This window comes from Hemiscyllium ocellatum, chromosome 48, assembly GCF_020745735.1.
Source record: "Hemiscyllium ocellatum isolate sHemOce1 chromosome 48, sHemOce1.pat.X.cur, whole genome shotgun sequence".
NCBI lineage: Eukaryota > Metazoa > Chordata > Chondrichthyes > Orectolobiformes > Hemiscylliidae > Hemiscyllium > Hemiscyllium ocellatum.
The window spans coordinates 6,070,244-6,083,708 of NC_083448.1; the positions used below are offsets into that span (position 1 = coordinate 6,070,244).

A 13,465-nucleotide genomic window follows, 5' to 3' on the forward strand; every position below is an offset into this window, starting at 1 on the left:
TGGGATTTTCCATCCGAGCTAGGGCCGAGGAGGAATTTCTTCTCTCAGAGGTGTGTGAATCTTTGGGATTTTCTTCCCCTGAGACAATGGACCATTGAATCCATTCCAGGCAGAGAGACAGGTTTTTGACTGACAGGGGAGTTGAGAGTTATGGGGAACAGGCAGAACAGCGGAGTTGAGGTCGCTGTCAGATCAGCCACAATCTGATTCTTGCATTGGAGGAGCCATCCCTTGCTCCCATCTCCAATGTTCACTGGTGGGGTGATAGGCATTTCCCTATATTGCAGTGATCAAACATGTTAGCATAAAGCAGCATCGTTCTGGGGGTAGTGATGATGGGGGCAAGCAGATGGGAGGTAAGAGACCAGCCAAAAGAGAGCACTGGAGTAGCCAAGTCTGGAAGTAACAGTTATTTGAACACGGAAGAAGAACATTTGGCCCATCGAGTCTGCGCCGGCTCTCTGAGATGCAACGTAATATGGTCCCAATTTACCCCATTCTCTTCCCACAGTGTTGCGAATTTATTCCCCTGAAATTCCCGTTCAGTTTCCTTTCGAAATTGTTCGACGTCTCCTCTCCCACTCAGCTCATTAAAATCTCCTTTGCACCCTCTCACGCGCGCACATCCTTCCACTCATCGTTGGGTCACCCTATTGTTTATCTGCCAAACAAACAAGGTTTTTGCAAAACATTGCTTCCCTGCAAATTGCCTGGAATACAGTGGGAGGAGAGCCCAGGCTCGAGCAGAAAACTCAACCTTCGTGAGATGACCGGAAAATCGTCGCATTTGGCAGAGACGCTCTTTTGTGGGAAGTCATGAAAGATTTGAATGAGCGATACGATTATATAAAGAGGGAACTTGGGGATCTGAGGAGAGCAGAGAAAAGCACACCGTTTGGAAAAAAAATTGCCTCTCCTCGTCAGCAGTACACACACAAGAGACACGTTTACTGTGTCGAGTTGGAGTTTCTCTGTTGGATTGGCTTGCTTTCCAAATCTTTCTCAGCTGATTAATGGCAGTTTAAGCTTTGCAAAGGAGGAAAAAAAAGGGGGCTGGAGCATTGGTGCTGACCCGCCCCTGGACCACACTCTCCACCTCCTGGATCTCCCTTAAGCTCTGGGCTCTTTTTTTTCCTCCTCTGATTTCCCTTCCTCCGGTATTCTTTGTGTGTTTTCTCTCTGTCTCTGTCTCTGTCTGTCGCTCTCTCCTCTCTCTTGTCCCCTGCACTCAAGCCCCAGTGATGGCTGCAGCCAGGCTTGCACTTCTCTGTTTGACTCTGCACCGGGTCGCCAGCTCTTTCGACTACGACGACACCCTTTACGACTATTTTCCCGACCAAGACGACCCGACAGATGTCGATTATAAAGATCCCTGCAAAGCTGGTGAGTTTACAAGTCGATCCGCGTCCTGGAATGAGCAATTAGGCGTGGATTTTTTTTTTGAAAAATAATCTTTAAAGTGAAATTTGCAACCAAGACAAGTGAAACACTGGTGCTTAACTTATGAATAAATTTGGAGAAGTTTTGCAGAAAGGAGGTTTTGCAGGAGTTAGTAGTGGGATTTGTGTTTTGGCATAAAATGTGCATACTTCAAACAGCACTCCTCTCCCCCCCCCCCCCCCCCGCACACCGTTGGAGGAACGGACAATAAAACACCGACTGTGAAATGTTGGGCGACTTGTTCAAATTCCATCAGGGTGTTGGGGGTAGAGGCAGGCCGGCACAGGAGTTATCAGGCTGTGCAGAAGGGGGTGGGGAGCGGGTGCCATTCAGATCCTTCCTCCCCAAGTGTCAGTTTCTCTGCCCGGGTCGACTGTGCAAGTTTTCAGCCACTGTTTTGGGCGGACGGCAGACGTTAAGACGCCTGGGGAAGAGAGCGGGAAATCTGAATGGGGGCTTTGGTGGGGAAGAGACACAAGCAGAAAGACCGGAGAAGGGAGTGAATGCGAGAGTTGGAGAATAGACAGTGAGTTGGGTAGGAATAGAATGAGGTCGTAAAAGGAGAATGGGGAGAGGATGAGAGAGAGATGGAGATTTGGATAGAGATGGTGGGGGGGAAAGAGAGTAGGAGACAGTGAGGGAGATGAGAATGGAGAGGGATGAGGACAGAAAGAGATTGAGGGAGATGGGAATCAAGAGAAATGGGGACAGATGGGGGAGGGAGCCAGTAAGAGAGATGCGCTAGAGAGAGAGATGGAATAGAGAGAAAGATGGGATGGAGAGACAGTAAGAGAGATGGGGTAGAGAGTTTGTAGAAATGGGATAGAGAGACACAGATGGAGATGGCGAGAATAAGAATGAGATGGGGACAGGGCGAGAATCAGAGTGAGATTGGAACAGAGTAAGAATGAGAGAAGTGCATAGACAACAGAAGGGAGATAAAACTGGAGAACAAATGAGTGCGATGGGAATCTAGTGAATGAGAGAGAGAGAGATGGGGATAGATCGGATGAATGTTGTGCAGGACACATGAAGAAACAGGGAAGGGGGAGTAAAAAGAGCATGAGAGATGACAATAAGGATAGACGAATGAGAAATGAAAATGGGGCGAGAGTTTGAGAGCAGTGAGAGAATTGCCGGGGAAGTCTTTTTAAAAAGAAAATGGGTAGGGGATGAATCAGTTTTCTCAGAGCATGCCTCAGGAAGGAATTGGAAGTGAAGAAAAGATGATTGAGGCAGTGCAAAATAGGAAAGGATGGAAAAATGTCGAGTGGGAGCCATTGTTCTAGGTCAGGGCACTGTTGTAAACAGAGTCATTTCTGGTCAAGGTTGGTTTACTGCTGGGAAAGACAGCTAAGTGGTTGGCGCAGGCCTGTGGGATTCCTTCAGCACCTTTGATAGGTACTTGCATCATGCCAGTGCTCGTCAATGCTCTGATCTCTTGGGAATTAAAAAAACCCACAAAACAGGTCATTATTTTGTTGTTTCATAATTTGAGTTGGAAAGAAAGGTTTGTCTTTGAAAATCAGTGCTATGAAGATCTCGTTTAGAGTGAAGTACTGTTTGTTCTCGAATGATGATGATCCCTTTTAGCTTGCAAGGGCTTGTTATTTTTTATATTTGTAAGCAATATCCTTGATTTGCCATATTATCAAACAGATTTAAACCTTGTGATACATTACTAATGTCTTGTTCACCCAGAATTAGTTCTCTGTCATATTCTTGCTCCATTTCCCTTATCTTAATGCTCAGCATCAGATGTGTCTCAATGGGCAACTAGTGCATCTCTGTGTCAGGATGTGGTGGGTTTGGGCCCAATCCATCAACCTGAGCCCATAATTCAGGCTGACACTCCAGTGGAGAGTGACAGTTTTTGAAAGTGATGTCTTTCGGACGAGGTGTTAATTCGAGGCCATGTCTGCCCCCTCAGGTGATTGCTAAAGTGGCTTTGGTACTCTTTCTGGGGAGAGCAGAGGACGTTCCTCCTGGTGACCTGGCCAATATTTATCCATTGACCAAAGTCATCATATTGTGTGAACTTGCTGTGCACGTACTGGCTGTTTCAGTTTCTGCATTACAAGAAGAAATACATTTCAAAAGCACTTAATAGGCTGTAAAGTATTAAAAAGACATCCTGAAGTAATGAGGCACATGATGTAAGTACAAATGAAATGCATCACCAGTGTGTAAATGTAAATGTTCCCTTCACGCTGTGTAGCATTGCAAGGATGAGGAATTGAATGCTGGCCTTTTGGCATCAGTTATTCCAGACTGTAACAGCTGCCTTTGCTCCCAGTTGAGTCTCCGTGAGTCATATTTTGCTTTTACCCGCCTGCATCCCTCTTCTGCATTTACCACTGCTTTTACTTCTTCATTTTCCTTGACCATCTTCAGGTTTCCTTTCACGTTGTGCATCTGGACTCAGACAGTCCCTTGTCAGGCTTGATGTTTAAAACTTCTGATGCTCTGCACAGGCTCCATTCACGACATGTTCATTTAATACGATTTAACTGCCAGGAGTGCTGGTTTCTTGCATTCTGCCATTCGCTAAGGAGAGGCCATCCCAACTCTCCTGTCCATGTCTTAACTTGCACAAAGCCCTGTGCATCCACTTTCTATGCTTGCTGACTGACATTAGCTTCTGATCAAGCAGTGTGCTGACTTTGAAATTTTAACCTTCTTCTCAAATCAACCAAACAGCCAATCTACTCGATCCTCAAAGCACCCACTTGCCCCACTTGAAGGTCACACACTAGACTTATCAACCAACTCAGAACCCATCGAACTGGAGTGGGAACAAGTCATCCTTAGTTCGGAAGGGCTGCCTGTGAAGAAGAGACAAAGTTGCTTCTTTAACAGAGTGATCAGAACTGCACCAGATAAGGAGGAACCCAAGTTCCTTTAGTCGCAGTTTTCCTGAATGAAAAATACAAGGAAATTTTCATAGATTTATGAAAGAACCATAAGTAGGCTGTTCCACCCCTTGAGCATGCTTTGTCATTGAATAGGATCACGGTTGATCTGCTTGTATCCAGCAGGAATTTTGTTTTATACACCAACGTATTAAGATCTAGAATGCAGTCCTGAAAGGGTGTTGGAATCAGAATCAAAACCAGCATTCAAAAGGGAGCTAATTGACAGAGGAGAGGTTTGTAGGGGTGCCAGGAGACTATTGGACAGCTCGAAGAGCCAGTCTGGGCTCAACGAGTCGAATGGCCTCCTTCGTGCTATATCATTAAACAAGTCAGACCGAGTTTTTTATTATTGTCCTACTTACCTTGTTGGCTGTCTGGCAGGGTCCTTGTGGTCCAGTTGGTGCCCAGAATCTGAGCACTGTCATGATCACCAAAATGATAATCATACAGTCACTCCTAACATGACAATGTCTGAGTTAATTGCATAGCAATGGTAGAAGCTCTTGGATTTGTTTTCTTGCAGTTTGGGTTATTTTTGGGGTCTGGTTTCAGCATTGAATCAAATTGCGGGATCACCCGTCACTGTTAATGAAGGGTTGGGCAGAACAGGCGAAGATTATGGGGAATTATGGTGAATTATGCTTAACAAAACGATCAGGCAAAAGTTGAGTTTGAATAAGAACCAATTACTTTCTTCGAGCACTGCATGAGTTTTTACTGTGATATTTTAGAAACAATGTGAAGGCATCAGAAAGGGAGGAAAAGCTTCTTGAGAATGGGTCCAGGGATGAGGAATGTAGGTTCTGGCAGCAGCTTGAAGAGGTAGGAACTATTTTCTTTGGAAAAGGGAGGTATTGAGAGTAGCTTCCATGATTTAAAATCATGAGGCCTTGAACATACAGCGATTATATACAGAGAAACTGTTCTGCTACCACAGAGGATCCTGAACCCAAGGGCACAAGTTTATAGTGATTAGCTGAAGAGGCAACAGTCACATGGGAAATGCAGAGGAAGTTAGGATCACCTGCCTTGAAACTATTCTGCAAATTGGAGTAGCCCACCAGGTAACGGGATTTGTGAACAAAGCAAATGTGTTTGACTGAATGAGCCTTTTCTGCTGTTGCACATGGAGTTACCAGGTATTTTCCATGATGATCGCTCTGTTCACTTCTCTTGACTCCAGATGCAGTACCTGGAAAAAAATTGGATGAGTTGCAGTTGTTTGGTTGAACAAGTGAGCAGGGTTATGAGGCGAATTGAGGATTTTCTTTGCTTCACTGAATAAATCCCTCTGCTAAAAGTATTTTTATGGTCATTGCAGTCTTAGGTTGACAGGAAGATCAGCTGCTCATTCCCTTCCAATCCACCTGTTGGAAAAATTATTTGGTTCAGTGCTGTGTGGTGGAACACTGGGACTGTATAATGTACTCACTGTGGGGAGCTTGAATTAGCCTGAACTTGAACAAGTCTAGCTTGTGCCCTTCCAAGCTTGATGTACTGTGTGAAGAGAGCTTTTTGAGCTGTGTAACACAGGGAAGATTTGGTGGGTAAGGACCTGCATAAGGAGTGCAGACAGTTTGAGGAGATGATTGATAAGTTACAATGACAGCAATTTCCCCGATTGTGTATGGGCGTGAATACGCTGTATGTGACCACACCACTCTTGCCTGATTACAGCTTCACAGCAACAAAGTGCCATGCAAATCAAGTGTATGTTGCATATCCCAAGGTGCTGAACCAGACTGAGAGTTAAAGTACTGATGTGCATCATGAGGCAGTCAGGAAAAACACAGAATTAGAACCAAGCCCATGAGGCAGCAACATAACCAATCAAATCTGAGGTCCTATGAGAGTGTCAAAAGAACAATATCAAGCATTGGGAGCGGTAACTAATTCAGAAAAATGCCTTGCATTTACGTGACAGCTTTTCCAACCACTGGACATATCAATATACTTTGCAGTCAATTAAAAACTTTTGAAGTGAAGCCAGTGTTGAAATGTGACAGCGAATTTACACACAGCAAGCTCCCACAAACAACAATAGGATCATGATTAGATTATGTTTTATTTTTAAACCAATATTGGCTGAATGCCAGGGATCACTCCTTTGAACTCCTTTGATAACTTGCTCTCTTTAAAGTATTGACCTGGGATCTTCTCCAAGCACGTGAGAGCGGACAGTGGGCTTAACATCTCTTGATCATAGTCGAGCATCAGCCTTTGTGACAAAATCGTACCCGTGATATTCTGCTTCTAAGAAAAGAATGCCACCACTGAGCCAGCTCTAACATAGACAGTTAACTGGTGGGTCAATCCCTTGCCTGCCTGGTATCATTGAGATTTTTATCAAGTATTGATATTCCAAGTGGACAGCAGTGATTTCGGTGAAAGGGAAATTCGAATCCTTCGAGAATGCTGGATGGAAGGTTCACCTATTGGTTAATGCCAAAAGGGGTGCGTAACACGAGAGATTTAGTAAGTGACCTTCGCACCCAGGATTGCTGAGAGCGTGGACTTGCGCTCTCCTTTTGTTCTGAAAGCAAATCTGAAACTGAATCTTGGCACAGTCTGGTGAAATAGATCAACTGCAATAATGAAGTGGGAGTTGCTCCTTCATGGCTTTGTCCCTGAGGTGGTGAGATGATATGAATGAAGAGCAGGCCATTCATTCCATCAAGTCTGCATTGCCATAACAATCAAGAAGATTCTTGGCCGTTCTGATTCTGGCCTCAGTTCTACTTTTTGGTCATGCCTTCATAATCCTTGACTCCCCTTCTGTCCAACTCAGCCTTGAAGATGTTTAGTGACTCACCCTCCACTTGTCTGGAGAGAGAACTCCAAAGACTGATGACCCTGTGAGAGAATCTTGCTTTCCATGAGCTCTTTTAACTCGGTTAAACGTGAGTCACTTATCTCAGTCATCGAGTGTCTTAAATTCAGTTTCCTGAAAGCCCCTCATTCCCCTCCACTCTGCCAGACAAGCAATATTCAGCACACACATTAATTTTACAGGAGGCTTCCACTCAACCAGTCAAAACCTAGGTTCTAGAGATGAATGACCACATCGCCACACTGTCTACATTTAGCTTTCTCAGTCAGATATCTTTATGATTCAACAAATTTAGTTTTTTTTTAAGTTCTAATTCTGAGCGCTTTAACTTTGATCTGAATTCACCACATTTTAGAATGCCTGTTGGCTAAAGCTGCTGATTTGCTTTCCCCTTTGGCTGTGGTTATAACAGCGAGGCCCACCATGAGAACGAAATGCTGCATGTTGATTAAATTTCCCTTCCTTGCAACTACGATAATAAGATGTGCCCAGTGAAGAGCAAGCAGATTCGTCAGTTGCAGAATCCACTTGTAAGGGAATCAGGTTGACCAAATATGAACTGCAGCTCATTTGAACAGGTCTGTTTCCCTGTGTTTACCTTAATAAACAAAGTTAATGATTGCCAGCAAACTTGGGCAGAAGATGTAAGGAGGAGGGAATGAGCTATACACTTGAAAAAAACATCTGTTTCTAATTTCACTTGGAGATATTTCACAGGCCTTCACTGCTGCTTCCTTTGTATGCTGTGTGACCCATAGGCAGTAGAAATACCTATCTGCCTATCACCATGCAGGCATTTCATGTTTTCAGGCATTTATCACCAATGGAACAGCTCTGTGAATAGAATATTGTCTGTTCACCCCTTTTATGTCATAGAGTCATGCAGCATGGAAACAGAACCTTCAGTCCAACTTGTCTACGCTGACCAGGTTTCCCAAACTGAACTAGTCAAGTTTGTCTGCGTTTGTCCCATATGCCTCTGAACCTTTCCTACTCATGTACCTGTCCAAATGCCTTTTAGATATTGTAACTGTAGCTGCAGCTACCACTTCCTCTGACAGTTCATTCTGTATATAAACATTCTGTGTGTAAACATTGCCCGTCAGGTACCTTTTAAATCTTTCCTCTTTCATTTTAAACCTATTCCCTCTAGTTTTGAATTCCCTCACCCTAGGGAAAAGACCTTTCCTATTCACCTTATCTGTGCCCCTCATGATTTTATAAACCTCCATAGGGTCACCTCTCAACCTCCTGAATCTCCATCTGCCACTCCTTGGCCCATTGGCCCAGCTGATAAGATCCTGTTGTACTCTGAGACAACCAGTCTTCACTGTGCACTATCACAACAATTGCTACCACCTGATGAAGGAGCGTCGCTCCGAAAGCTAGTGTGCTTCCAATTAAACCTGTTGGACTATAACTGTTGGATTGGTGTTGTGTGATTTTTAACTTTGTACACCCCAGTCCAACACTGGCATCTCCAAACAATTTTGGTGTCATCCACAAACTTAGTAACCATGCTTCTTATTTTCTGATCCAAATCTTTTCTATAAATGACAAACAACAGTGGACACAGTGCCAACCCCTGTAGAACAGTGCTGGTCACAGGCCTCCGGTTCAAATACCGGCCCACGATCATTCCCCTCTGTTTTCTACCATTAAGCCAATTTTGGATCCAATCAGTGAGCTTTTACCTGAATGCCATGTCATCTAACTTTCCGAACCAACTTACCATTAGAACATTGTCAAAGGCCTTGCTAACGTCCATGTAGATAACATCCACTCGTCAATCTTCTTGGTCACGTTCTCAATGTTTATGTGCACTCCTGGAGGTTTTGAGCATTTTCGTCATATCGTAAGTGATGTGTCCTGGGGATTTCCTTTTCTGCACTCTATCCTCTTCACACTCAATGCCTGTGTTCTTCTAATCTCTAGTTGTTTCAAGAATCTTGCCATTCTTTCTCCCACCAAACTTGCTGTGCACTGTGCTTTATATTTCAGCAACTTCTGTTCATCTGCCTGCCCCTCAGGGTCCCTGCCATCCTGTTTAGCGCGTCTTCAGTTTGATGCTGATTATCTGTATGGGAGAGATTGTGGCCTGTCAAAATCTGCCTGATGAAGGGCTTTTTGCCTGAAACATCGATTCTCCTGCTCCTCGGATGCTGCCTGACTTGCTGCCCTTCTCCAGTACCACACCCTCGGCTCTAATCTCCCACATCGGCAGTCCTCACTTTCGCCTGTCAAAATCTGCAGTCAGCTCCATCGTTTGTGCTCACAAATAATCCACCATCGACTCTGCTCTTCCTCCCACTCTTCACCTACTCCTCCTCAAGCTCACTCATCCTCTGCTTGTTCCATACTCTGCATTGAGTGCCAGAGTTAGTTGTCTGTTCCTTTTCTTTATAATGATCAAGGGCATCTGTTGTAATCTAAAAGTCAGGAAGCTATTCACACCTATAGATCAGAAAGAAATTGAATCGCTTGGACCAATTTCTCCTATCTATTGGGTTTTATGGTGCAGTGGTTACTGCCCCTAACTTGAAGCAGAAGCTGTGGATTTGAGTCCTGCCGAGGACATCAATGACGCACTAAGAGCAGGGAAATATCCCTGTCCTTGTGATGCAAACAGCATAACTCCAAACAACAGCATCATGTAAAAGTATGTGTTGCCATTTGGACTTCCTGAGTGAACTTTAACATGCAAAATCTTTTGCGTATAGTTAATTATGAAGTGCAGTTTGATAAACAACATTCCTTTGATTCAGAAAATCTCAATTGAGGCCTGCCTTTTTGCTGTTTTGTGACTGGCATTCTGCACAGTTTGGTTACCTAATGTTTTTTGAGGCAGACTTTGGTTGCTTACACACTTTTATCTCAGCCGATACCTGTGTTGGGTTGCAGTTTTAGGTTGAAAATTGCCATAGCCTGATTGTGAGGCATTCACAGAAGGCAGTACATCATTTCCAGGATGCTTAATTGTCTGTACGAAGTGGAGTCATCTTCAACACAACAGATAGTTCGGATTTTATTGTAACTTTCTTTTAAAAAGCTGCTCTCTTCTGTGACCAGCATTTTAACACAGTAACCTGGCAAGATTCACAGGTAGAATTTGAGGTACCGAGAGTCACAAGTGGTTAACTTGCATGGAAACACTTAAGTGCATAAGTTGAGCAACCTAGCTACTAGAAGAAAGTGCTGGAGAGTCAGAGTTAAAAAGTGTGGCGCCAGAAAAGCACAGCAGGTCAGGCAGCATCCGAGGAGCAGCAGAGTTGATGTTTTGGGCATAAGCCCTTCATCCTGATTCCCGAACCATCGACTGTCCTGCTCCTTGGATACTGTCTGGCCCACTGTGCTTTTCCAGCACCACACTTTCAACCTAGTTACTGCCTTGCTCCCTGTCTAACGCCCTTTGACAGTTTGAGGACTAGTAACCTCTGATTCCTGGCCATGGAGCAGTCACAATTAATCAACAGAAATGGACAACAAGACCCCGCTATGTGCTACACCTTGGAGGGTTGTTTTGGACAATAAAGCAGAATTGAAAATTCACACTAGACTGTGCATAACATTGGTTTAATATGTATACTTATAACAATAATTAATTGCAATCCATTGATGGGTTCACATATATATAAAAAAAGTAAAAGGCGACTGATGCTGGAAATAAGAAATAAAACCAGAAAGTGCTGGAGAAACCCAGTAAGTCTCGCAGCATCTGTTGAGCGAGAAACAGAATTGATGGTTCAAGACTGGTATGACCCTTCTGTTTGATGTGTTGGACTTGAGGTGTGAGCGGTTAGAAATGGTTATCTTGAATTAAGTTACGCCACAAGTCAAACTACCGACAAGATGAATGATAGAAAGTTGTTGCGTGAGGGAGCAGGCTTCCATTGAGATCAGTTCGACCACGGGAAAATTAGTTTTTGTTTTCAGTCTGAAATGACATGCTAGACTGAGCTGAACTCATCCTGACACACAGCATACTTTGGAAATGTGCTCCAACTTCCACTGCCACAGTTTCTGGGAAAACATCATGGCAAGGATGGTTAGCACAATGTGAGTGAAAAGGAAGAACTGAAAACTGACTGCTAGGTAACCAAATGCATAGATCTTCAGAAAGAACGGAATAGAATCAAGTTACTTAGTGTCTGAAATATGACGTTCACATACATTGGCTTATTCGGTGAATTAATGAATCAGGCTTAGCTGTTGAAGTATTGGCAAGGTGAATGGTACTTTCAGTTATTTAAGACTAAACGGTGCAGGGATTTCAAATGGGCTGAGATAGGAGGTTGCATGAGAATATCCAATTTACGTTGCTACAACGTTTATGAAAATGCAACTCGCCCAATAGATTCAACATTAAATGTAAAAACTTGTCATTCTAAGCATAATGCGAAATGTGTTCATTATTAGCAGTCATGCTCTTTTGCCCTGTAAACTGATGATTGCAAGTATAAATGAGCGTTCCTTTGGGTTCTGAGATTTTAAAATAGTTAAATTTGTTTTTTTTTCATTTTTCCTCTTTCTCTCTACCTAGTCTTTAATTCTTTGTCTGTACCAGATCTGGTACTGAATGTGTCCCTTTGAAATCATTCTCTCATACAATCCTTCTTAAGTTTATTTCTCAAACGTTGGGCAGCATTATGCCTTGGGCTGATAAGTGGGCGGCACGGTGGCACAGTGGTTAGCACTGCTGCCTCACAGCGCCTGTAGACCCGGGTTCAATTCCCGACTCAGGCGACTGACTGTGTGGAGTTTGCACGTTCTCCCTGTGTCTGCGTGGGTTTCCTCCGGGTGCTCCGGTTTCCTCCCACAGTCACAAAGATGTGCGGGTCAGGTGAATTGGCCATGCTAAATTGCCCGTAGTGTTAGGTAAGGGGTAAATGTAGGGGTATGGGTGGGTTGCGCTTCGGCGGGTCGGTGTGGACTTGTTGGGCCGAAGGGCCTGTTTCCACACTGTAAGTCTAATCTGAAGTGGCAAGTAAAATACATGCTGTATAATTGTCAGGCAATGATGTTAGAGTCATAGAGATGTACAGCATGGAAACAGACCCTTCGGTCCAACTTGTCTATGCCGACCAGATATCCTGAATTAATTTAGTCCCAGATAATTTCCAACAAGAGAAAATCTGACCATCTCCCCACGATATTCAATGGCCTGACCATTACTAAATCCACACGATTAATAGTCTGAGGGTTGCCATTGACGAGAAACCGAACTGGACCACCAACTTAAATACTGTGCAGGTCAGAGTCTGGGGATTTTGCAGGGAGTAACTCACCATACCAAAATCTGTCTACTATCAATAAGGTTAGGTCAGGAGTGTGATAGAATACTCCTCACTTGCCTGATTGAATGCAGCCTTTGCAACACTCAGGAGCTTAACAAAATCAGCCATCGAGATTGACAACCCGTCCACCACCTTGAACGCTAACTCCCTCACACCACCGATGCACAGTTGCAGCAAATTGCACTCTCTTCAGGACACACTGTAGCAACTCATCAGCCATCTTTGATAGCACCTTCCAAACCTGTGTCCGATTACCACCTTGAAAGATGAGAACAGCAAATGCACGGAAACACCACCATTTGCCTCCAGGCCACGAACCATCCTGACTGGAACTGTATCACTATTCCTTTCCTGTCATTGGATCAAAATCCTAAACTCTCTTCTTAATCGTGCTGTAAATTTACCGACACCAGATGGACTGCAGCAGTTCATGAAAACCGCTCGCTATAACCTTCTCCAGGGCAAATAAGGATGGGCAACCCTTGACATTAACGCCCACACTCCAGGAACAAATTAAATGAAAACCTCGAGGCCACTATAATTGAATCTATTGCACTTAATTGCTACCTTTTATCTATGCCTTCCTTCCTTCCTCCTTTCAGTCCAGTTAATACCAAGGCTGTGCACACTCTCCGGGGAGCTCATTGTCTTTCGTCCTTCCTGGGTATGTTCCTTTAACGAGCCTATTAATGAGCAGTTGGTCGCTGAATGGGGCTGTGTTGTTTTTGTTGACGCAGTGACAGCACTTTCTGCACCTTCTTAACAACTAAGGACGGTTCTCTCCTCCTGCCACTCCAGCCCAGGCATATAAGTCAAGCTGTCAGACAAACAGAGACTGCATCCGTCAATTCTTGGCAGTTTGAATGCTCTTGAGAGTTGAGATGATTGGGTTTGCAGTTTGATGGATATGGGTGAATGGGTAGGTCTCGTCAGAATGCTGTTGGTTTTGACGTGCGTGTGATTTTTATTTAAGTACCCTCTATTGC

The 13,465-nt window shown here is 44.1% G+C and overlaps 1 protein-coding gene across 1 annotated transcript in view; it reads left to right on the plus strand.

Annotated features, from left to right (window-relative positions):
- Positions 1 to 881: 881 nt before the first annotated feature.
- LOC132837035 (bone morphogenetic protein 1-like) overlaps positions 882 to 13,465 on the plus strand; it is a 132,016-nt gene continuing 119,432 nt past the window's right edge. The window contains exon 1 of the mRNA XM_060856689.1: positions 882 to 1,383. Within this exon, the coding sequence (XP_060712672.1) occupies positions 1,242 to 1,383 (142 nt within the window). The 5' untranslated portion in view covers positions 882 to 1,241. The remainder of the gene's footprint in view (positions 1,384 to 13,465) is intronic.